The sequence below is a fragment of the Vigna angularis genome, chromosome 8 (assembly GCF_016808095.1).
Source record: "Vigna angularis cultivar LongXiaoDou No.4 chromosome 8, ASM1680809v1, whole genome shotgun sequence".
Lineage (NCBI taxonomy): Eukaryota > Viridiplantae > Streptophyta > Magnoliopsida > Fabales > Fabaceae > Vigna > Vigna angularis.
The window spans coordinates 19,449,304-19,475,721 of record NC_068977.1 but is presented as its reverse complement, the minus strand read 5'-3'; the positions used below and the strand labels follow the sequence as shown (position 1 = coordinate 19,475,721).

General features: G+C 35.9%; 3 protein-coding genes and 1 pseudogene across 3 annotated transcripts; 3 read left to right on the top strand and 1 right to left on the bottom strand.

Annotated features, from left to right (window-relative positions):
- Nucleotides 1–6,288: 6,288 nt before the first annotated feature.
- LOC128193741 (adenosylhomocysteinase-like) lies at nucleotides 6,289–8,416 on the bottom strand (annotated as a pseudogene).
- An 11,504-nt stretch (nucleotides 8,417–19,920) lies between these two features.
- On the top strand, nucleotides 19,921–20,801 carry LOC128193593 (two-component response regulator-like APRR7). The gene is made up of 2 exons (XM_052867417.1): nucleotides 19,921–20,399; nucleotides 20,741–20,801. The coding sequence occupies exons 1-2, from the start codon at nucleotides 19,935–19,937 to the stop codon at nucleotides 20,780–20,782; spliced, it is 507 nt and encodes a 168-aa protein (XP_052723377.1). The 5' UTR covers nucleotides 19,921–19,934; the 3' UTR covers nucleotides 20,783–20,801.
- A 2,006-nt stretch (nucleotides 20,802–22,807) lies between these two features.
- On the top strand, nucleotides 22,808–23,795 carry LOC108344684 (chlorophyll a-b binding protein of LHCII type 1). Its single transcript, XM_017583134.2, has one exon. It carries the CDS (start codon nucleotides 22,880–22,882, stop codon nucleotides 23,672–23,674), a length of 795 nt encoding a protein of 264 aa, XP_017438623.2. The 5' UTR covers nucleotides 22,808–22,879; the 3' UTR covers nucleotides 23,675–23,795.
- Nucleotides 23,796–24,536: 741 nt separating this feature from the next.
- On the top strand, nucleotides 24,537–25,838 carry LOC128193478 (uncharacterized). The gene is made up of 2 exons (XM_052866891.1): nucleotides 24,537–25,103; nucleotides 25,630–25,838. Exons 1-2 carry the CDS (start codon nucleotides 24,944–24,946, stop codon nucleotides 25,815–25,817), a joined length of 348 nt encoding a protein of 115 aa, XP_052722851.1. The 5' UTR covers nucleotides 24,537–24,943; the 3' UTR covers nucleotides 25,818–25,838.
- Nucleotides 25,839–26,418: the final 580 nt, after the last annotated feature.

The following is a 26,418-nucleotide window of genomic DNA, read 5'->3' as shown; positions in this document are numbered from 1 at the left end:
CATAGTAAATTCATTGTCATTGTCAGACCTAATGGCCTTTATGGTAGTTTTAAAATTGATTTTTAACATATGAAATGAAATGAATGAGATGTTGGCGGGTTTCAGATTTAGTTTTCATCAAATGTACCCAAGTGTATCGAGTATGATCATCAATAATGGTTAGAAAATATCTATGAGAGTGTAAAGAAGAAATAGAGCATGGTCCCCAAATATCAACATGTATAACATCAAAACGATGTAAAGCATAAGAAGTACTGGAAGGAAAAGGGAGACATTTTTGTTTAGCAACATGACAGGCATTGCAGTTATCAGATCTAGAGTCAATACAGTGGTATTTTTGTTTTAAGATATCTAAACTTATATAAGACATATGATCCAAGAGATTGTGCCAAAGATTATTACATCCAACTTACATATTTGGTAAATATTTGCAGGGTTGATAGAGTGTTGTCTGATGTTGTTGTAGTCATGAAAGATGTATAAACCAGCGTGAGAATTAATTGAACCAATCTTCTTGTTTTTTTTCATATCCTGAATAAAACAAATGGTATTAGAAAAGGTAAGGCATAAATGATTGTGTGCAACCAATTTAGATATAGAGTAAGATTATAACAAAAATCTGGAATGAAAAGGATGTCCTTTAGAATGATCTTGTCATAAATCTGAATAACTCCTTTATGAGTAGCTTTTGTTTGCATGTCATTTGGTAAATTGATAGTAATTGGGGTAATCTTTTCATAGGATTGTAAATGATTAAGGGAAGAAACAATGTGATCTGTTGCGCTAGAATATAAAATCCAAGAGACACTACCTTTGTCTTTGTGTTAATTAAGACCAAAAATTGTTTTACCTGTAGTAGTGGAGGTAGAGACTATAGAACTGATTTGGTTAATGGATGCGGACCTTCCATCATTGATGGGTTTGATAAGAGCCATTAAAGCTAGATATTCCTGTTGAGTTAGCCGAACTTCATGATCAGGAGCATCATCTTGACTCTTAGTTCTGGTTTCTTGATTTCTGGTCATGAAGCTTTTTCTATTGTGAAACTTGTGACTAGGGGGAAACCCATGTTTTTTTGTAGCAAACCTCAATGGTGTGGCCAGCTTTATCATAGTAAGAGCAAGCCTTTCGATTGGTATAATTCTTGTTGGCAGGGAAACCATTTTTCTTGAAACAAACAGACTCAGTGTGTCAATTTTTACCACAATATGAACATGAAACAAGATTAACAACAGCCACACTTTTTGTTTCTAAAGCATTAAGAAAGTTGTTATTCATAACTTGTCTTTCTTACTACACAACATATGAAAAAAAATTTGGAAGAGAGGGCATGGGATCCATTAGAAGGACATGGGATTGAATGTTACCATATTGCTCATTCAACCCTCGAAGAAATTGTAGGACATGATCTTCATGCTTTCTTTGGGCAATAATCATAATCATTATGCAAGAACATGATATTTCACACGAGAAAACCGGTTCAGGACGAAAATTCTCAAGTTCATCCCATATGATACAAAGCTTAGTGAAGAATTATGTGATGGTGTTATCTCCTTGACGCAAGCAAGCTTCTTCATTTTGCAATGTAGAGATCCGTGGAAGATCCCCCTGGAAAAATATGGATTTGAGGTCATCCCATATGGCTTAAGCATTGTCCATCCAAAGAATGTTGTGCCGTATGTTAGGTGAAACAGAGTGGACAATCCAGGAGACCACCATATTGTTGCACCTCTTCCAAGCATTGTGAGTGACGTCCTCCTTGTGCAGTTCATTAGCAGTTCCATCAATAAATTAGACCTTGTTCTTGACACTTAAAGTAGTAAACATGGATTTGCTCCAAGCATGGTAATTATTTGATTCAAGGAATGGAGACACAAGAGAAATGGATGGGCTTTCACCAGGATGAAGATACAGAAAACTAGAAGAGTTGTTATAATCTTCTACCATTATGCAAGAAATTGTGAAAGAAAGCAAAAGACAGTAAAGAAAAGGAGATTTAGGGTTGGCGCAACAGGGCTCTTCAAAGAAGAGCTCTGATACCATCATAGAAGAACAACAAAAGAAGCTTTTGTGCATTGTGGAAGTTCATGAAGTGGCGTCTGTGTGTGAGCAAATGCTTTGTGGAAAGAGAAGAGAATAAACCCAGAGAAGTGAATAAGAAGAAATCAGAGGAAGAAAACAGTATAACCTTCTTTCGTATTATTTGAATAATGAGATTGTACAATACAAAGAAAGTTTATATAAGGAGAGGGAAGAAACAGAAAGGGAAATAGAAAGGGTAAAAGAAAACAGAAAAAGAAACGGTGGTGCGATACAGAGGAACATTTAATGAGAAATAGTGGCGGTGCTTTTAATAGGGTTCTAACAATAAGATAGAAGATGTAAGCGTTATCTAGAATAATTGGACATAAAAATGGCTTTTTAAATCTCAAGATTTAATCCTAGACAGACCATGAAAACTATCAAACTAAAGTATGGTAAGAACAAAAAAAAATTCGATAAAGCGGTGAAATGCATAAAGATCACTTCGTACCTCCCTCCTCCACTCATTCTCACACTATTCACTTCATCTTGCACCTCAATTTCTTCATTTCTCCATATCATAAGAAAATAACCCAACATTTTGTAACTTCTTCATTACCTAAAGCATGTCTTCTCTTTGTAACTTACGCCACTTAATATTGGAGATATACTAAAAGTAATGCTATTATTATAAAAGGAAGGGTGACCAAGATGCTAGACGATGTGTGATTTGTGAAACCTTAGGGTGTGTTCACTTGATACAATTGTACTATTCAAAGGAATTAAGAAGGATGGATTTGAGGGATAATCTTTGTTCACATTAATGAATTTGAAAGGAAGGAAGGGAGAGTATTTGGAGGATGCAACACTTTTTGAATATCTACTGATGGGAGGAGATTTGCACTGATTATGGGTGAAAAACCCATTTTATCCCTTACAAAATAAGGCAAAAGTAAAATAGATGATGGAATTGATTCCAAGTAACTTGTATCTGATTCCAAACTCTTGTATCTAGTTATAATACTTTGTATTCGGTTTCAATCATTCATGTTTAATTCCAATACTTCAATAAACTTCAATGTGGATTATACTTAATAATAATAATAGTAATAGTAATAGTAATAATACTAATAGTAATAGTAATAATAATAATAATGATAATAATTGTAACATCCCCAAAATATAGTCATAATCCATATAATAATAGTCACAAAAATAATAAGATAGAACAGTTAGACTAGTAAATAAAGTATTAACTTTACAGTCATCCAAAATAACCATAAAATTTAAAACTTTATATACACAACAGGTTACTCAAAACTATCTACAAGGTTAAACTAAAACTAACTACTCTACAGCATCTCCTCCATCCAACACCTGCTCTAGAGGCACCTCATCTCCCTCTGCTCACACCCATCGGATGATCATTGTAGAAGAAAGAATACCAACACATACAAAACACAAGCACACTACAGGGTAAGCTAGTTTAAACAAAGATTAATCATATGTTCATTAACTAAGTTTCATACAATCATACATCTTTATTCACATCATATCAATTCTTCATACATGACACTGCACTAACTTTGACTATCCAGACTTAGAATGATTGTCGAGCTATGACGGGTTGTGCACTCATGGTGGCTTCTAGTGCTTTGCAAAGTCATTGCCAATGGGTTTCACCCTACCACACTCACGAGGTTACTCTGTACCACGCCTTGGAGCATACTGGAAGCCCCCAATACTAAAACCTCCTACTACTCCTCACAACATAGATCAATCCTCTTTAATTGAGAATGAAAGACCATTGGAGTTTCAGGATAACCCCCAAGACTGAGCTCCTACATTCATAACCATTCGCACAACGATTAAACTAGTTATGCAAATAAACTCCTAATTGTATCAGACCCCAAACCCCTCGCATAGCGCCCCTAAATCGCTATGCGAGAGCACTAGGCAGTGGCTCAAACTCCATAAACACTCATAGAGCGCACCCATCCGCTATTCTAATAAATTTGGCAGTAGTCCTAGACCCCAACCAGTCGCATAGTGCCTCGATTCGCCATGCGGATCATCAAACAGAGAGCAACTCTCTCAAACCATTCGCACGTCACGTCTATTCGTTGTGCGAATGCCCTAGCAGAGAACATCTCGCTAGGGTGACTCGCTATTGGAATCCATTCGCACAGCGTGTCTGCATAATCTTCAGAACAAAATCTGTAGAATTATGCAACTCAAACTCCAATTACCAATTCTATCATTTTTCCCAACTTCTAACACTCCTAGATTGTGTTATATACCTAACTAGACTTGACTAAGTGATTCTAAACCTTCCTAACATCAATATAAAGTGTTTATGGATCAATTCATACTCTAGAACATCAAATTTATCAACTTAGGGACCCAAATCATAATTTACCACTTTGAACATGTTTTTGACCATTTTGATGACTCAAACAAGTCACATTCGACTTACCCAAATTGTCCCAACAGACCAATTGAGCCCTTAACTCCTAGTTCTCATTTTTTCACTACCTCACTTCTTCCAAATTAACTTAAAACAAGTATGGTTCACTTAACTTTCTATATCATTACTCTTATAAAAGATTACCCACTTCTAGTATGATTAATTACAGCTTCATACAACATTCAATTTAGTTCACAACCACCATTTCTCAAATTTCACAATCAAGCATTCCAATTACATACAACTCAATATACACCAAAAACCTAAATTTAGTTCAATCAGTACCATAACACAAAATTCACCACACATACATGCCAAACTACAAATTAAAACAATAATCTAGCTCCCCTTACCTCTGATCAACTGCATCACTCCACAAAAACCCCGACAGCTTGCTTGCACCGCAAGATAACTCTAGAAAACCCTACAAATCACCAATTGGTGATGGAAAAACAACCTTAGAACATAAATTGAGCTAGAATTTGGAAGAAAGGAACCTTGATCCATGCAAACAAAACCAATTTGCAAGATCAAGAACCTTAGACGTGCAAGAAAGGGATAACCACTTACCCACTCGATTCACCCAATTGATCGGTTAGATGCGTAGTCCTTGACGCCGTGATCGTCTAGGTACCTCCTGATCGTCAATCCGACACCCCAAAAGTGAGAGATGGTAGAGAGAAGTCAGAGGAACGGAAGGAAACAGTGTTTTAGAAAACAATGTTTAAAAGAGATAGAGTGTATTTAGATAATGAATCGAGCTTTAGAAATTTCTCTTTATATTATAAAATTCACTTTTTTAAATAGAAATGCTCGCCACATTATTTTAATACACATATCTACTCTAATATTCTATTTCTAGGTTCTTACAATAATAATAATAATAATAATTATAATAATAATAATAATAATACAATTTTTTCATGTTAAAAATTAATTTTTTCTTCTTCTTATAATAATTTTACCATTATAATAATATTAACAATTACAATTTTATATTACTTTTACTACTAAAGGTATTTTGTTAATCTTCAATTTTTACTAATTAAACCATTTTTTTTTATCTATCACATCGGTCAAATTCTATCCCAATTCTCACTAACTTTACTTCCAAATTCACTCTCATTCACTTTCAAATCTACTCAAATAAACAACAAAAAAATTTACTTTCAAATTCATCCACTCACTCGTCCCAAATCATCTTTCCAAACTAAACACAGCATCAAAAATTGCTGGTAATATAATGAAATGTGTAATATAGTGAAATGTAATATAACGAAATGTGTAATATGAATGAATTCAGAATATAATTTATATTTTAGATATTTTTAAAATTTATAATATAAATTATATAATCTGAAATGTAACTTTACATAAATATAATTTTCTTTTCAATTTTATTTTGTATCATGAATTGTACAATAAAATATAAATTTGCATTGCAAGTTTTGTAATTTGAAATATTTAAATATTATACAGAATATATTTTTCTATTATTTGTAGCAGGAGTATGAATAGATTTTAAAAGGTTTAATAGCCTCTTTTGTCCCCAGTTGTGTTCGGTTGTGTCAATTTGGTCCTTGGTTTTAAAAAAGTGTCTACTTAGTCCTGACTTAGTAAATTTTGTGTCAATCTTATCCCTTCCGTTAAAAAAACACTAACGGTGTTAAAGAATTGATGATATGGCAGTTTCTTTTTAATTTTATTTTTAATCTTTGGGCCACCTATTCCCTCTTGCCACATCAGCTTTGCCTTCACCAAACAACAAAAACCCTAATTCTTCTACTGTCAGCCAAACCCTATCTGCCACCACCACCTTGTCGTGCCGCAACAGTGAAGTCCAAATCGTATCCAACTGTGCCGCCACCACCCACACCGTCAATGCCGCAAAGAACCTGCAACCACCACATCGTCTTTCACCATCAATGCTTCAACCACCCACACCGTGAAACCCATCCACCACCATTAACCATGTCGTGTTGTCACCACCATGCCGGAAATCGCACAACCAGGTTCGAACCTACCCTCCATCATCAATCTCGCGCAACCCAAATCACCACCAACAACATCATCTTCTTCATCGCAATTAAGACCCAGAAAAACCCAGAAAAATTCCCAATTTTCAAACTCCCAATTCGTGCAGATCAAACAACCCTCGCACCGCCACCATTGCGAGACCCAGAAGCTTTTCCTAGTGCCACCATGACCTCGCAACACGCCACCATGCCACAAATCCATTAAAACAGATAGATCTACATCGAGCTCAACGTCTAAACACTAGAAAAGTAACAAATCTATAAAAAAAACAATACCTTGCTCTTGGTGATAGAGTCATTGACATTAACAACAGAGAACAAAAGAGTCCCACTAGCCTGCATCTGATACAGCCTTTTCACACTAGTGGTAGTCTATTCAGAAACCCCAACAATATGCTCCTTCATCTTGTGGTACTTGGTGGGGTCGGTCTTCAACCCATCTCTGATGATGGTAAGCACGATTTGGAACTCGGCATTGCCAGTGGAAGCGGGGTCGGGGAACGCGTTGATTTTCTCATAGAGCTCCTCGGCCTTAACACCCTCGTGGATGAGGAGGGTGGCGTCACCACCGTCGTCGATGATGAGGTTAGAACCCCGCCGGGCCCCCAATCAAGGTGCTGTTGCAGGCGATGGCAGTAGCAGCGTGGTCCTGCATGGAGAAGATCTTACAGGAGCACCAGCGAACCTCGACACCCTGTGTCCAAACTCAATTCTTCCCCAAATTCTAAAACTCAATCTGTAAAATCCACCTCGACCTTTCATTGCTTACCACGTCATCACGCAGACAACTTAAAATTGACACCTTACCAATTTATACTGCCATATTATCAATTCATTAACACCGTTAGTGTTTTTTAACGGAAGGGATAACATTGACACAAAATTTACTAAGTCAGGAGCAAATAGACACTTTTTTTAAAACCAATGACCAAATTGACACAACCGAGCACAACTAAGAACAAAAGAGGCCATTTTAAAAATATGGGAATGCGGAAAAAAAAATTCGTGATACAATAAGAAAATTTCTAAAAGAAAAATAAAATAAAATTACTAATTAAATTTTATTTAAACATAATTTAAAATATTATTGTTTTGTTATTGTGATTGCTGTCACAGTTCATGTAGAAAGATAGGTAAGTTATAATACAATATAATTATGTGAGATTTGTTGTCAATGTTTTATACATTTGATTGTTTTATACATTTGATTTAGCATGTAAACTTCATCTCATCAAGTGTTATCATATAATAATAATTGTAATTGAGTTTTTGTTTATAAAACTTCACAAGTCATTCTCTATCATTTCACTATTTTTATATTCAGCTTCTTAAAAATAGATGAATTCATGTTCTGAAAAGTTTTAGTTTCTAATTAACAATATATATATATATATATATATATATATATATATTCACACAAATAACGTTGTGATTTTTATAGTAACTGTCAGACCTCGGAAAAATGCACCCAAAACTCCTGTCAGAGTTATTTAAAACGCACCCAAAACCCTCTCCGCGGACGCTAGGTGTCAACTAACTAGGATTCTGAAATCAGATAGTGGAAGGCAGGTGTCGGCAGTAGAGCGGACGCTCGCTTGGACGTGGGAAGAAAATGATTGTTTCTGAAACTTTCGTCCCACTCTCCTCTGCATGCACCCTCCTTCCCAAACTTTGAAACTTTTCATTTTCTCCTCCTTCTCACTAAAAACTCTAACTTCTGTCTACCAAAACTCACCTTTTTACTCCTCCGATCATCTTTCAGAGACCGTAGAAGCGTTCCCGGCGTCATAAGCTTCATTCTGAACCGAACATTTCTGAGTTCTGAACCTGGTAAGTCATTTGTCCTTAGTCGTTCGTTCAATAGTACATGCAAACAAAGCCTCAGTTGCATACTGATATCTTGTCTGATCCACTTTTGGTTGTTTTGCTGTTAATTAGTTTAAGAGTTGTGGAACGTAAGGGTAGGAGAGATTTTAGTCAGACCAACCATACTTCTGCCTCTAGGACGATCGTTCACCTTAGAGGTAAGGGAAGCTTATTAATTTAATTCATATGTCTATGTATTGCATAAACGTTCGTTGACTTGATTTGATATGAAAAATGATTGTGCTATGTTATGATGCATGAAATGTATGAAAATTCTATGATTTGGTGGCATGAGATATGGAACATTGATTTTGGTATGAAAGTATAAAAGTGTGAAAACTATATGTTGAGAACTGAATTTGAATAATATTAATTCTGATAAGAAATTTCCCCTAAGAAAGTAACGTTCATTACTGAACGGTCTTTAACCGTTCGGTTTTATAGTAAATTTGGTTAGTAGTGGATTCTTTCATTTGGGAAGAATCCTAGTGGAGGACGAGCGTCTACACTTCGAACTTCTGTGCTTGAGCGTTCGGCCAAGCATAGTTCTATCTTGATATCCTGCTATGAAATATTTTAGTATTCTTAAATAATACTTCAATAGTGTCTTGGCATAATTATCCATCTTCTTTTATATCTGTTAGTAGCACCTGGTTTTATACCAAGTGTTCGTCCTAAGCAAGTGTTTGGTTTCACACCCGTCACTCGTTCTATCTCCTTAAGCTAAATTCTTTATATGAGCGTTCGTTCAAGCCCTCTAGGGTTCGCTCGCTATAGTGTCTAGTCTTTGACTGTCACTTAGATTTTTGATACTAAACTCAACTAAACTAAGTATTCACAAACGTTCGTTTTCTTTCGACGAGATAATTCTAAGTATTATTCTTCGTGCCTTGAAATATTATTATTCATTGGTTTCACTCTGGAGTCATCGTTCTTCGTCTGGTCTTTTGATGTTCAGATAGAGTCCTCAAGAGTCGGTTCCTCTAACTGGCTCAACGTTGAAATCGACGTTCGTCCCATTCGTTTCTTGGAATATATTATTACGCTCGCTATCTTTCTTAAAATCCGATGTCAACCCTTGGTCTAAATCTATTCTCAAAGTTGAAGGTCTCTCGGTCTCGCTCTATGCGTTCGGCCTAGTTTAAGTTCGGTTGAACGTTCGTTATTTGAAATCCTCATGAATCTTTGTACGAGGTGATTAAATGAGATATGTATTAGTGAAAGATGAAGAAAATGTGATATGGAAAGGTTGTGGTTTATGGCCTGTGCCTGTAACATAATTAAGAATTACAAGCGTACATATGAAATAGAATATACATAACTTATGTATGAAAGAAAAAGTTATGTAATGAGATTATACCATACGAATGGCATGCTCATGAATGGTGATCGACCCACCAGTATGCAGGGTGCCACCCCTTTCAGACGCTCTATTCCGCTGGGCTTTGGCACACTTATTACGGAACTCTACTGTATTCCAATGGGCCAGTAAAGAGTTCCAAATGTGTTCACCCAGCCAGTTAGGGCGCTGTCCTACATTGCGGGCATCCCTAAACATCTCTGACAGTCGATGAGATGCTTTCATGTGGAAATTTCTGTGTATCTGACTTTCATGCTCAGGTTTCCACTGCACCTTCATCTGTAACATTAAAGAGAACAAACATTGATTACAAAACATACTAAAATAAGACAGACATTAGTGTAATAGATTGCTCACCTGAAAGCGCTGCCAGAATGGCTTTCTGTCGTCATGAGGTATTACTCCCTAAGTAGGCCATGGAGTTAAAAACTGTTGCTTTATTGAACGTGTGATGGCCTGGGAAGCAACCCTAGATGGAATAAACCTGAATAACAAAACTCATTTCAATTACAATATGGTTTAAACATCAAATGAGTGCAACAGATTATAAACTTACCCTTTACCATAGGGCTCAATCCATGGTCGATCATGGAGGGGCGGGTCAAGATCTTCAGCATCACCACTTGAATCTGGATCACCAAGTGGTGTGACAGTCTCAGAAGGAGGTACAGAAGATGAGGAAGGTATAGAAGTAGGGTCAGGGAGAGGAGTGGGGGTAATAACAATAGGGGGAGGAGTGGGGGTAATAACAATAGGGGGAGGAGTGGGGGTGACAATAATAGGAGAAGGAAGAGGGTCTGCTGCAGGGGTTGTAGAAGGGTGTGCTGCAGGAGGAGGAGAAGGATCTACTGCAGTGGTAGTAGAAGGGTGTACTGCAGGAGGAGGAGTAGGGTCTACTGCTGGTGTAGGAGTCTGTATACTAGGGGTAGGAGGAGGCCCCACAGATAATGAACTACCGGGAGCAGGGGTAGGTAGTCTAGCAGGCACCCTAAGTACATACTTTGGTGCCTGCCGTTGCCTCTTTGTAGGCCTTGCTACCCCTTTTCCTTTATCAGGACGCTTTGAACCTTGTCCTGTCATTACTGCATTCAAATGGTTACAAATAAAGCGAAAAAATATAAATAAATGAATTGTTTTCAAAGTCAATGTATAAGTAATTGCATACAACTTAAAGATGGTATTTTAGATAATGGTAATGAAATGATAGTCCAATTTGCTACAATAGATGTTCAACATTCAATCATCGTCATCATCATCATCATCATCATCATCATCTTCATCTTCATCTTCAGCATCGTCTTCTTCTTCTTGTTCTTCTTCTTCATCGTCATCATCATCATCATCTTCTTCTTCTTGTTCTTCTTCTTCTTGTTCTTCTTCTTCTTCCTCTTGTTCTTCATCACCTTGTATTGTTGCTTCTAATTCATCTCCATCACCATCAAGGTCGACCAATGCGGTTATACGTTCAACTTCGATAATTTCTTGTGATTGTGACATTTGGTCAAGTTGGTAGGCTACATCTTCCTCAACTTCATTTGAGTCTATGCGACCTCTAGGCTTCGTTTGTATTGCTACGGCCCAACCACGCTTGTCAATATTGCGAAATGGTGGATATGGCACATAATAAACCTGTCTGACATTACATGGTAGAATGAAAGGATCAAAAGGCCCATATCTTAATCTCTGGTTCAGTTCGACAATATTAAAGCGTGGATCGACTCTAGTACCAGCTCTAGAAGGATCAAACCATTCACAATAAAAAAGTACCACTCTGTTTGGAGAAGTAGTGCTGTTGTACTCTAACTCATATATTTTATGAATGATGCCGTAGAAATCATCATAAGACCCCTCTGTTAGGCCCTTGACATACACACCACAATTTGATGTTTTCTTTCCTTTAGACCATTCATGTGTATGGAATTTGTAACCATTGATGAAGTAAGTGTGCCATTCTTTGACACATCTCATTGGCCAATTGGAGAGATGTCTTAACTCTTGAACTGTGGGAGTTAATGCCTGATTAAAAACCTACAAAGGTACTAACAAAATTATAAAAGCAATAGTCAAATTAACCTTTCTCTAAACGTAGGGAAAACTACGGACCTGATTTCTAAACCAATGGGGAAACTCTGAGTGTATTCTAGCAGAAGTATTTCCTTCTACGACTTGCTCAGCCACAACAAATGAGCTGGTACAAATGAAATTCATTAGTGTATAACAATTAAACCGTTTGATAGATTAGAGATGGATGATGACATACTCAAGGTACGGCTTTACTTCATTGCAATTGATCAAGACATGGACATGAGCAGAGTTGAATTCAGCATCAGTTAACCAATGAGTGAATTCTTTCCCTGCGTGACGGCCTGATTGTCGGAAAACTGATAATGCACCTTCACGTGGTTCAACTTGCCATTGCATTTCATTTCTGACATGAGTGGGGGACAACATGAAGTTCTTGAAGTAATGTGAACAAAAATAAGTTGTCTCTCTGTGCAAGTAAGCTGCACAAATTGAGCCTTCCACTCTAGCTTTATTTTTAACTGAGCGTTTGGATTCTCCCATAAACCTTTCAAAGGGATACATCCACCTGTACTACACGGGTCCCCCAAGCCAAGCTTCATATGCAAGATGAATTGGAATGTGCTCCATTGAATCAAAGAATGCAGGAGGGAATATTCTTTCCAATTTGCAGAGAATAATCGGGATATTTTCATCCATCTTTTTAAGGGAATCTTCCTTTAGTGTCGTGCAGCACAAATCTTTAAAGAAGTTACTGATTTCTATCAGTGGATTTAACACGTGCATTGGCAAACAACTGAACGCAAGAGGGATGAAAGTCTCATGAATACATGACAATCATGACTCTTCAACCCTTGAATAGTACCGTTCTGAACATTGGCACATCTGGACAAGTTAGAAGCATATCCATCTGGCATTCTAAGCTCCTTGATCCATCCACACACTATTCTTGTCTCGTCTTTTGACATGGTGTAATTTGCTTTTGGTTTAAATAATCGGCCGTTACCTTGTGCCTTCAACTCTAAGTCTTTTCGTCCACAATACAAAGGTAAATCTTTTCTTGCTTTCTCATTATCTTTTGTCTTACCTTTAACATTCATAACTGTGTTGAAGACATTGTCAAAGAAATTTTTTTCTGTGTGCATGACATCGATGTTGTGTCTTAGCAAGTTGTCCTTCCAATAGGGAAGTTCCCAGAATATGCTTCTTTTAGTCCAATTATGCCATTCCCCAAACCCTTCTAGCCTATTCGGACCAGATTCAGTCACTTTTGGATAGTCTTTCACTCTTCTCCACACGTGTGATCCAGTCAACTTTGGCGGGGGCATATCCGTTTCAACTTGTCCTTTGCGAAATGCCTTTTTGTTTCTTCTAAAGGGGTGATCAATGGGCAAGAACCGTCGATGGCAGTCAAACAAACTACTTTTCCGGCCATGACTCAATTGGAATGACTTTGTATGTTCCATGCAATGTGGACAAGCTAATCGACCATGTGTGCTCCAACCAGATAACATGCCGTACGCTGGGAAGTCATTAATAGTCCACATCAAGGCTGCCCTCATAAGGAAATTTTGCCTCCTTGAAACGTCATACGTCCAAACACCATTCCATAACTTCTTCAAATCATCAATCAAAGGCTCCAAGTACACATCAATCAATGATTTGGGATTAGATGGACCTGGTATTATACACGATAAAAACATGTAAGGCTTTGTCATACACATCTCAAGTGGTAGATTGTATGGGGTAACTATCACGGGCCAGCATGAATACGGTGATGCAGACGCCTGAATGTACAGGGTAAACCCATCAGAGCATAGACCAAGTCTGACGTTACGTGGTTCACTAGCAAAGGATGGATGTTTACGATTGAAGTGCTTCCAAGCTTCACCATCAGAAGGATGACGCAAAAATCCCGGAGTTTTGTTACCATCATGCCATGTCATGTGTACTGATGTTTGCATTGAAGTAAACAATCTTTGTAATCTTGGAATTATAGGCAAGTAGAACATGGACTTTAATGGAATTGGTCTTTTTTGCCTCCGTCCAGCATGCATTGTCTGATATCGAGGTGAGCCACAAAACTTGCATTCAACCAACAATGCATCATTTTTGCCACTGTCATTGTCATAGAATAACATACATCCATTAACACAACAATCAATCTTCTTGACATCCAATCCCAACTTTGAAACACATTTTTTGTCCTGGTAATAGTTCTTCGGCATGATATTGTTTGGTGGTGTCAAATCTAACATCAATTTTGTATAGAAGTCCACTGCTTGAATGGGAACGTTCCAATTAGATTTCCCAGCCATGACTCTAATGCACACTGACAATTTTGACTCAGATGAACCTTCAAATACAGGTAGATTTGCCTCTGTCAGTAAATTGTAAAACCTCTGCGTCGTTTCATTTGGAGGCTCTTCATCATGACTATCGTCTGCTTCTTCAGCATGGTGACGAAGAGCATTGTCGACCATCTCTTGCATGTAGGCAAATTGATCTATCTCACATGTATGTACAACAGTATTCGAACCTGATGCAAGCCGTTTTTCAGCTGCAGTGGAGGTTGAAGGAATTTCTTCACCATGAAATGTCCAAACCGTGTAATTAGGCATGAACCCTTTTTGGTAAAGGTGAACTTTGACGACTTCATCTTTCAAAATCCTTGTACATTCGCACTTGATGCATGGACATCGAATCCCTCCATCAAGGGCATAATATTGATATCGTCGGGCTGTCTCCACGAACTCTTCAACTCCGATGACAAAAGATTCCTTCAAACCTCTCCTTCCCCTATAACAACGGTCGTACATCCATCCACGATGGTTGACAAAATGGGCCATGTTCTGTGACAAGCCAAACAAATAAAAACTTAGCCAAAACAGCAACACTCCATGTGACATAAGTAATAAACCTATTACTACTCAAGTCGACCATGGAAGGCAATTTGAACACTATGGTCATAGGCATTCAATTAGGGCATCCAAAGAGAAGTCCTCCGTATCGAAATGCCTTAGACACACTAAGGGGTTGTGTATTAAAGTTGGAGGAGACAACTTATTACTACTGAAGTTCTCTTGTCTAGAGTACTTCCAAATATTTTGTAGGTTCTAAGTGTTTATAATATTTTTACCCTTCTCATTGCATTGAGAATGTGTGTAGTACCATAAATGAAAGACAATATACATGAACATACAATATGGACATCAACATAATTTAGGCAATCAAATATCTATAAAAGCATGGATATATAATACATATTAACATAATTTAGGCAATCATATAGCTATAAAAGTATCTACTGACAATCAGTGTGTAGTACTGTGATTCGTTGTTGTTTCAATGTTTAATACACTATGCATTATGACCACTTTTAGTGTATTCTACTAACTAGTTTTAGGTTCTAGGGTGTCATATTTTGAGTTCTACGTTGTTTTTCTAGTGTGAATTTCTAATTAGCATTGTTTTACCATCCTAAACTTCTTAGGACAGTTTGTTTGAAGTTTCTTAGGCTAGTTTAGTGTAGTGATCAAAATTTGACCATTCTAGTGCATTTCTAGTACACCTTTTGAGGTTTCAGTTCAGATTTCTGGATTTTCAGGCTTGGAACAAGTTTTTTTGTTGATTTCATATATGTTTCAAGTATTAACAATCAGTAATACACACTGACATTCAAAATATGTGATTAAGTTCATCCAACTCTGATTTTACATTATGGAGTAAAAGTGAGTTTCTGGTCTACTGTGGTGCACACTGTTTCTGCCAGTTTTGTTGTATATAAAACTTGAGACAAGTTTCTTATGTCATATTAAGCATGTCTGAAGTGATAGTCATTACAATCAATCACAATTCTGCAAAAAACAGTAGTTGAGTTGATTTCAATCTGGTTTTTACTATTGTATCAGAATTTTATGAGCTTTCCAACGTGCTGCATCTTTGCCATGTCTTAGGACAATTATTAATCACCTAGTTCTTATTCAGCAACTAGATCTAGTTGATTAGGATGTTTCTTGTACATTTCATTGAACCAGCCACCATTGAATCTGTTGTTTTTCTAATTCTGCATCAATGATTAATGCATTTTCTGCATTTTTGAGCAACTGTCACAGTGATTTCATGCATCACTGTATTTCAGTGCAGTGTGAGCATTTAAACAAGTTCAATTAGTCATTTCAAAGTCACGGCAAAGCAATTAAAAGTGGGATAGAAGTAAATCCCAGTAAATCCCAGCTGGAAGAAGTAGTGCAAATGAGGATAGAAACCTTTTTAATATAGAAACCACAGTGCAGTAAAAAAAACACACACAACCACATTTATGAAAAGAGACACTCACGGACAAGGAGCTCCAAGTGGATGCAAGCTAAAAGAGGAGACAACACATGAAAAGGTGTGAAGAGGGGATTGACATTTGGACGTTTTGCATTCCAGACTTGAAAGGGATGGTTTTCAGCATTTAAAGAAGGAAGGAAGTTGGCTGCGGGGGTACACACTCGGATACACGCTACTCTTAGTTACAGACACTCTCTGGGGAACGTTTTAGAAAGCTACTGGGAAGTTTTTGCTGCTGGAGTTCCATAACTGAATTGGTTGGAGGGCAACGTGCAGGAGAAGACGTTTGGCTGCCACTGAGAAGATTTTCTGGTTGAGCTTTCATTGCAGACGGTGTCCAGAAGGAAGGGAAAGGAGCTTAGCTTCAATAGGTGTTGTTGTATCTTAATGCTTGAACCAATCTTATTCTACACGTTGGAAAACATTGATTGAAGTAGTTTATTCCTCTGTTAATGTGTTTTATGTATGATATTTCCACCATGAATTGTATTGGAATGTTTAGCTTATGTGTTGCATCGTATTTTATTCCTTAAGCAAGTGTCACTACACGGCCATGTTCAATAATTATTGGGATATGATATTTGTTTAAGTAAGGGATAAGGCTTTAGGTGTGCTTGAATAAAATATAATGTGAGAGAAGTGGTCACGGCATGCTTGCTGAAAAGAACATTCATTTGCATAAAAAATGAGAAAAAGGTTTGTTTAGAAATATAGCTCATGTGGTGATGAATAAAGAAATTGAAGGTGGAATCTAGATGGCATTATGTGTCACGGTCTTGTGAAGAAAACGGAAGTGGAGCTCTCTTTTCATTTACCTGCACCGAGAAAGCACACACACAAATTGGAATGACTAGTTGATTTAATGTGTATTACTTTATAGTATTTTAATGGACTTCATTTCAATTGAATTTTGCTGGAAGGAAATGGCCTAGGACCCGTGAACAAGCCATCAACTTTTGCATTAGAATATAATATTCATTTTGGTTTGTTTTGGAGTGGAAGTGATGGAGTATGTACGTGAAGTGGTGTGCATGGTTACATGATGAGGTTTGAAGTGGTATGTGTTAGGTGTTTGAAGTGCCACGGTTGCTGGAAGAATGGGAGAAAAGAGAATGGTTCTTTATTTAAGCAAGGTGCTTGTTGATTAGATGGGTTTAGGTGTACGGTGATAATTTGGAGAGAATGAAGCACATGCAATGTTCATCACGGTAATAGGAGAATGGTTTGATGAATGGAAAAGGTGCTGATTTACCTTTCATTTTAGATAAAGCTTGGTGTTTTCAAAAAGAGGAGTGGTGTCACGTCTTGGTTCCAGCACACGCGCAAGAAGAATAAGGAAGTAGATTATCTTTGCTTATGGGCACATGAACTCATTGCTTGAGTATGAGAAGTAAAACACGTTCCAGAGAAGTGTAGCATTGGTAGTAGCTTGTTTCTATTTTCTTTCTTAGGGAATTGTACTGGCCTAATAGAGTTTTATGCTACAGCCACTAACTTAGTTGGCAGTATACCGTCAACCTTAATTAGGACTCGTTAGTTGTAGGTTCTAAGTCTAAAAACTCTTACATATTTGACAATCAAATTCAAACAATTCAAAACAAAGTTTGACAAAACTCAATGTATACAGTATCATAAACTCCATTCAACATAACTTAACATTCAAAGTGGACATTCACAACATTTTATAACAACATCAAATTCATGAAACAAGAATGAAAATAACATATCACATATAATCATGCAATTTCAGTTTAGGTTACCATACCTTCGCCTTTCTTATCCTTTCCTGATCAAGTCTTCTTTGTAGACTCTCTTCCTCTACTTCTGCCCACAATTGCTTTAAAAAATCACCTAAGACATCAAATAGAAGTGTATTTAAGGTTATTCATTAGATTTTGTTCCATTAATTTAATAACCACAGCAACAGTTTAAGCATTACCTAATAGTATCCAAAAAGGAATAACAATAACCATCTAGATATATCTCAGCAGCTAGCTAACAGTTTTTTCAGTAGACATAATTATGAAATTAACTCATCTAGATTCTCACCTTGTGTATATATAGAGCTGTTAAAAACTTCTTAATAAGAAAGTTAACACAGTGTGAATAATATATCTTCAAACACCATGATTGAATTTTTTTTAACATCTCAGCATTACTATATTCTTTCAGTCTTTGAAATCTATATTTATTTTCTTCATATTCAATTCATTTGTATCATGCAGCTTGTGGATTGGGTTTGGGAAGAAGGGATGCTAACTATTTATATCAGTAAAAAAAGTCAGATGTTAAACCAGAACAAGTTAATGCAAATTAGTAATATGTTAATCAAATGACATTAAATAATTCACTTTTGAACAAATTTTGAGCATATTATATGTATCCAACAACAGAACAAGGTGATTAATGTTGATGATTGTTAAATCCAGCATGCTAAATAATCCTTAAGGAAGAAAGATACATGGAGATAAAAATGCAAGCCAAGAACTGATATGTACGAAAACCTAAAGAAACAATAGCATTCACGGTTTAAAATGAAACCAAAATATTTTGCAGTTTGATAGGAAAAGAATGTCAGCAGAACCTGACATCATAATTTAAGAGGGCAGAGTGTCCATATCCAAGCAGGAATAGTGGGTTCATTTTTTGAATCCCAAGAAAACAAACTCTCATTATCCTTCCTGTCTCACCCTAGCTAGAAAGGGACACATCAACACAGTTGAACAAAAATGTCAAAAAAATGAATCAAACTTTTTTATGTTATTTTCTTCTAGGGTAAATTCTCCTCACTCTGTTCCTTCTTAGTCATTGTTGTACAGGCTATTCAGATATGGAATTGGAATTCACTTGCTTCAAGTACAGGACCCCAGCAACATTCCAAGAAAGAAAGAAATTAATCCGAAAGATAATCACATATCATTCCAGGCAAGGTTTCAGTGAGAAATGAAATTTGTTTCATAGCATTACTTGAAATTAATTACAGTGTGTTTGACAAAATGACTGAACAAAAGGAAACTGACATGGTTTGTTTGGTTTTTGTGATGAATGAAAACAGTTTGAAAGCATGGGAGCAGTGGAGAAGAAGCTTGAGGAAATGGAGATAGAATACGCGCGTGGAACGGTGGAAGAAGGCGGGATCAAAGTGGATCAGTTGTTTTTTCATGACCCAGATGGGTTCATGATTGAGATATGCAACTGTGATATCCTTCCCGTGATTCCCTTACCAAGTGACATGGTTAGGTCATGCTCTATAACGAACCTAAAACAATTTATTTCATAAGCTAGTTAAAGTAATATATTAAAATATATGGGTACCAAACTGACTGAAAAAAACAACACTTTCAATAAAAACAACATTTTTATAATCAAAATCAAATATAAGTAATTTTTCTTTTGTAAAACTCACATATATTAAGAATTAATTTTGAAGAATACTGTGCATAATAATAATTGTATCTTTTAGTACTTATAACTCCTTGCTTGTAATCTATATAGCAGTAAATAGGAGGCTATATAGATAATAGAGGGCACTCCAACAGAGGGCACTCCAACAGAGGAATGTAACTAGGAGGCTATATCTTTTAGTACTTATAACTTCTTTTACTACTTATAACTTCTTTTAGTAAATAGGAGGCTATATCTTTTAGTACTTATAACTTCTTGGAATGTAACTCCCTTAATAACCCTCCAACAGAGGCCACTCCAACATCTCTTGTATGAAAATTCTCTAGAGGGGGAAAAACAGACATAGAGATTCTGCTGCTCCAGACTTGTCTGTAAATCTCAACAAGTCATATTACATAACACTGAAGATAAAGCAGCAACAATGCTGGCACTACCTAAAGTAGACAGACATACAGATTCTGCTACTCCAAACTTCCATCTCCATTATGAAAACAATAACTGTACTGATGACATGCACCAGTTGCCACCTGATCATGATGCTGAATCTGCAAAGAAATTGGCTACTGCTGCTACTCCACATTGTGGTTCATCAAATGTGGTAGAAGTGCTAGTTGAATGTAATGTTGGGAACCTCAGTATCAATAGAAGTGTTTCAGGAAGCAACAATGGAAGCAATGGCCAAAATGGGGGCAGCACAGCAGTTAATGCTGGAGGAACAAACATGGAAAGCAACAATGGACTCCCTGGGAATAGTGGCAGTGGCGATGCTAGTGGAAGTAGAAGTGCCAACAGAGTAGATCAAAACAAGACTTCTCAAAGGGAAGCAGCCTTAACTAAATTTCGCCAAAAGAGAAGAGAAAGAAAGGAGAGGTGCTTTCATAAAAAGGTAACAGTCTATAGAGTACATAAGTAAGTGATTTAATATATATTGCTATGATGTTGTAGAAACTGGAAATTATATGTTTTAGACTATATATACTTCTTTTTCCCAGTGGTTGACCTCTATAAACATAATTCTCGAGAAAATTTCAACAAAAGAAATTGAATATAACAATGGGAAAATTCCTAAAACCCCTTTTTGCCTAACTATTTCTCACCATCCCACCCCTCAAATATATCCAACCTTCTGGTGGTGATACTATAGTCTTTCCCATCTCTATTCTCTCCATCCAGCTGTTCTTGCCATAAACAATATTCTTGAGCGTTTCTGTGCTGTGACATGTAAAGACAGTGGCACTCCCTTCAAGTGACAGTCATGTCCAGAACTAGCAAGATGTTGTCATGAGTGGCACTCCCTTCAAGTGCCAATGTAAGTTTCTCATTTTCTCATTTCATCGTTACAACCATTTCACTGAATTAATCCTTCTTTTATTGAACTTTTGAGGAAAGTTCTGTCACTCACAGTTTAACTTTTACATTAATTGAAACTTAGGAATAATGTTTAATTGTATTCCTCGTTTTCTTTGATTTTCCTATACTACGGTTAAAGGTTATTTAAACTTTTTAACTGGCATGCCAATACCTTGCCCCTCATTCCAATTACAAATCAATCCTTCTCAATCAAACAAGCACAGAAACATTCTAACTGATAACCAATTTATAAACGAACAACTTACCTCAACCGAGATAGCCTTGACAGCAACGCCCCACAACGGCCACTCCAACGCAGCCCTCAACCAAGTTCCTTCAACCGTATACTAAGAAGTTAATGAAAAGTAGATGAAGGCAGCAACACTATCTAAGCTTTATCAAAATGAACATGACAGTGTCAATGAAGTTCTGTGGAACTTACCTCCGACAAAGTCCCTCAACCTCCACACCACCACCCCTCAACGAAAGAACTAACCTAGGACGAACCCTAGCCCCGGACTCCCGAAAACCACCACGCACCGTGAACCAACACCGATGGACGCACCACTGACCACCGTGACCAACCACCGCCGGTTACTCACCGATAAAGTGACAGACCGTGAACCAACGAAGGCAACCGTGTGAAGAGAGGGAGGATACGCACAACACGACGAGGCTGATGAAAATGATTTTGGGGCACGACGAACCTAATTTCTGACTTAACTTAATGAGGTCCTTACCGACGGCTTATAAGCCTTCGGTAATTACCTCTGTACCGAGGGCCTTAAGGCCTTCGGTAAAATGCCGTCTGTAAATCCCAATTTTCCAGTAGTGGTATTTAATATATTTTAAAATCATTTTGAATTATTGTTTTTATGTACAAAATTTTATTATATAAAATTTCATATTTTCAACCATAATTTAACACTATAAAAATAAAAAAAAACTATTTTGGTCGATTTATTAAAATTTTTAAAAAGTATCCATATATTGAAATTAAATTAATATTTTATTTAAATAACCAAAATATATAGAAGGTTCTAAAATATTACAATTTTCAATAATATAAATATTATTTTGAATAATGTGATCTTAATAAAATTATTAAGTTTAATTAATAAATGAAACATATTTTCATCTACATGCTATTCCATATGTTATATAAATAACTTAATAGATTTTATTAAAAAAAATTTTATTAGATGTCATTCTTTTAATTAATTAATTATGTAAATTAAAAATAGTTTAAATATTTCTTCATTTCTGATTTGTAGAATTTTTTATGTAAATCATTAATAATAATTTGTATTAAACATACGATGAAAAAACACATTTAATATCTGTCTATATTGAATTGTTACATTTTATTATTAATATTCAAACAAAACTTTAAATATTAATATTAATTCTTTACACACAGTTTTTCGAAAAACAAATTTTTAAAAACTTACTTTTCTTGATTTTCTTATTCGTTTAAAAAAAGCAAAAATCAACAAATGAAAAACAATCAAGACTAGAACTTGGCTCCCTGGTAATTGAATTCAGACCATACATGGAGTGTGTTATTGTTAAATAAAAGTCCAATATATTATTATTATCTTGTAATTTATTTATTTATTTCAACAGTGCCGTTGGGTCAATTGCTCTCTTGGTTTGGCTTCTTTATACTTTTACCATTTTCTAACTTTAGATATCTATTCATTACACTCAGCCTATCCAAAATCACACATGGCAATTTCTTACTGGATACAATACCTATTCAATCATATTTTATCAGATGTTTCTTCTCTTTGTAGGGTTTCCAAAACAAACCGTTAGAAATCTACAAGTGATATGAGAAGAAGCATGTGGACAAAAAGGATGCACCAAACCAATAGAAATTCAGCTATAGATCTCCCAAAGATAACAACCCTTTCTTCTTTAAGCTATATATATCATTGGCTCTGCAAACCCATACATCAACAACACCCCATTCACTTACAAAGCTTTTTCAGTGCTTCATTCTACAACATTGCAATGGCCGCTTCCACCATGGCTCTCTCTTCGCCATCATTGGCTGGTCAAGCCATAAAGCTGTCTCCTTCCACCTCGGAACTCTCCGGTGGAAGGATTTCGATGAGGAAGGCGGCCTCCAAGTCGGTTTCCTCTGGAAGCCCATGGTACGGCCCAGACCGTGTGAAGTACCTGGGCCCATTCTCGGGTGAGGCTCCTTCTTACCTGACGGGGGAATTCCCAGGTGACTATGGGTGGGACACTGCCGGGCTTTCGGCTGACCCGGAGACATTTGCTCGGAACCGTGAACTGGAAGTGATCCACTCTCGATGGGCGATGTTGGGGGCTTTGGGGTGTGTGTTCCCTGAACTGTTGGCCCGGAACGGTGTGAAGTTCGGGGAGGCGGTGTGGTTCAAGGCTGGGTCTCAGATATTCAGTGAGGATGGGCTTGACTACTTGGGCAACCCAAGCTTGATCCATGCACAGAGTATCCTTGCCATCTGGGCCACACAGGTGATATTAATGGGTGCAGTGGAGGGTTACCGCATTGCCGGTGGGCCTTTGGGTGAGGTGACTGACCCAATCTACCCGGGTGGGAGCTTCGACCCATTGGGCCTTGCTGAAGACCCAGAGGCCTTTGCTGAATTGAAGGTGAAAGAGTTGAAGAATGGGAGATTGGCCATGTTCTCCATGTTTGGTTTCTTCGTTCAAGCCATTGTCACTGGCAAGGGACCTTTGGAGAACCTCGCTGATCACCTTGCTGACCCTGTCAACAACAACGCCTGGGCCTACGCCACCAACTTTGTCCCTGGAAAGTGAGAGAACTTGCATGAGACTTATAATTTCATTTTGTTATCTGGTTTGTGTAGTCTTATATTGATAATGCTCTTAATTTAACACATAATTCGATATATATCAATTAAAAGTGTTAATTGAATAATAGTGTCTTGGCCATTCATCGAAGATAAAGTGAAATGACACGATACAACACAGTTGAAATAGCGAGTTAGAATTAAAATTTATTTTTTAATATGGTTTCAAAAACTAGTGTTAAGACATTTCCGAAATAATAAAAATTAATTCTTATGGTATAAAGTTTTTATTTCATCTTTATCTCCATATTTATACTTATATTCGTTCTTTTACTAATTTAAAATAAATTAATTAACTTTATAAAATAAATAAAAATCACTATAAAAGAAACATAATATTTATAAATGTTAATTATGAAAAGAACGTATCCTTATTTTTTTAATGTCAAATATTTTTTAAAAATTATATAAATTTTAAATAAAATTGGTGAAATAGTTATATAAAATATTACAAAATTACACATAAAAATAAAATTTTACAACAACAAAAACATTTATTAATTTCATAAACATTTAAAATATTTTAAAAGAAGAAAAATAAAATATATATTCAAGTTTTAAATATTTTATGTACTTTTTTATGTTTCAAACCAGATTCTTATATATTTTTAATTAAGTTGTGTTGTTTTTTTTCAGTACTTTTATTATAAGAGATTATTTTGTTATTGTATGATTTCTAATTTTTGTATTAGAACTAACGTTTTTATTATGTTTTATTAGCAAAGAAAAAAAAAAAAATATATATATATATATAACTCTAGATTTATATATCATGTTTATTAATGGGAATTTTTCTGGCTTATATTGAGTCTTTTATTTGTGGTTCTGTTATATTTTCTAAGTGACCAAATAAATGTATTGAATTGGACAAAAAACTCAAATCTGAATGAGGAAAAATAACAACCAATTTTATACTTCATCCTAATCCAAACATTTAATTGTCTCAAAATAACTATTTCTTCTTCATTTATTTTCGTTTGCCTAAAGTCAACTTTATTCCTATGATTCCATTTGTTCCTCATAATTAAAATCTATACACTCTTCCATAACTTCTATTTGTGGTCAATAAATAGAATTGTTGAAAATAAGCTTTTAGTAGATTAAGATGCACCTTTCTCACTTCCACCCACTTGTAACAAATGTTCCAAATATTTTTTTCTATACTACAAGTGAGAAATAAGTGTTATTAGTCTCTTCTTCCAACCAACACAATTCAATGGAGACATTAATTAATTATACTCCTCTTTTCCTAAAGATTTATCTTTTAAACATCTTATTCATGGTTATCCTCCGAGCTAATATTATAATGGATTTATTTATGGAGTATTTATCAAGGGAGGAAGTGGAGCAGTTTGACATGCTAAGCAGAGCCAATGGTAGGTGTTACACCCTTAGAGAGATGTTAATGCTAATATTTTTTTTTTGAGTTAAATATGTTTTTAGTCCCTTAACTATCAAGCGATTTTGGGTTTAGTCCATATTTAAAAGGTTTGTTCATTTTAGTCCTCTTAGTTTTGAAACTATTATAATTAGTCCTTAAAATTGGATGACGTTAACTTTAGTTTGATGTGGCAAACGACGAACCCACGTCTTATGCTAGCTTCCATTTTTACTCTCTGTCACATTGCTTTTCTTTTTAGAAATCAGATTAAGTGATTGCCATGTTTTGATTTATGAAATCATATTAGCATTAGGGTTATTAACTTACTTTTTTTTTTCAATTGGGGAAAAGTAGTTTTACCCGAAGCATTCTACTTGATACATTCTACTCGAAGCATTCTTTATTTTCATTTTCTTTAAGAAAGCAAAGCAACATCCCTTGTTCTCTTATTTTGGAACTGAGACAGGTTCTTCTCTTCATTTACATTTTTCACTTGTTTCATATTATCTTGTCTATTACAGAGCATGACGACAATATGGATATGTACAATAACAGTAGCATGGTGCTGCCAGATTTCTTAGACCCCTGCAATGATCAAGAGCTGATGAAAGCACTTGAACCTTTTATGAAAACTGATTCCTCCATAACTTACGCTTCCTTATCTTCTCCAAACTTCTTCTCAATTTATGACCAAAAGCCTCTAAATTAAGCCAGTTCCATCAAAAATTTGGTTAAGAACCCTAATGCTAATCTGATTTCATAAACCAAAACATGGCAATCACTTAATCTGATTTCTAAAAAGAAAAGCAATGTGGCGGAGAATAAAAAGGCTCGTCGTTTGCCACATCAAACAAAAGTTAACGTCGTCCAATTTTAAGGACTAATTGGAAGAGTTTCAAAACTAAGAGGACTAAAATGAACAAACCTTTCGAACAGGGACTAAACCCAAAATTGCTTGATCGTTAAGGGACTAAAAACATATTTAACCATTTTTTTTATTTGGATAATGAGTTCGATGATCTGTAATGAGGTCTAAAATAGTAAACCTTTTTTTTAAATAAATGCACAAGGAAACTTTCATAAATCCCTTTTCTTTTTATAATTGAAATATGTATATATTATTATTAGTAATTTTTTTCACACATTTATATTTTAATAACGTTTTAAATTTTATAACACGAAGATAATTTACTAAACAATAGTTAAATCAAATTAAGACTAGAGGAATGTCATTTTAATATTGTGTTAGTGTTGGCTTACTTACCATATTAGAATAAATCTTAACTAATAAACGCTACCGTTTTAATTAG

Excerpts from the sequence above, each read along its gene's own strand:
- LOC128193593 (XM_052867417.1), top strand. The coding sequence starts at position 19,935 with ATGCTGGCACTACCTAAAGTAGACAGACATACAGATTCTGCTACTCCA. Across the intron at positions 20,400-20,740 it reads AGAGGTGCTTTCATAAAAAG|ACAGTGGCACTCCCTTCAAG; the intron begins GTAACAGTCTAT and ends TGACATGTAAAG.
- LOC108344684 (XM_017583134.2), top strand. The coding sequence starts at position 22,880 with ATGGCCGCTTCCACCATGGCTCTCTCTTCGCCATCATTGGCTGGTCAA.
- LOC128193478 (XM_052866891.1), top strand. The coding sequence starts at position 24,944 with ATGGAGACATTAATTAATTATACTCCTCTTTTCCTAAAGATTTATCTT. Across the intron at positions 25,104-25,629 it reads CATGCTAAGCAGAGCCAATG|AGCATGACGACAATATGGAT; the intron begins GTAGGTGTTACA and ends TGTCTATTACAG.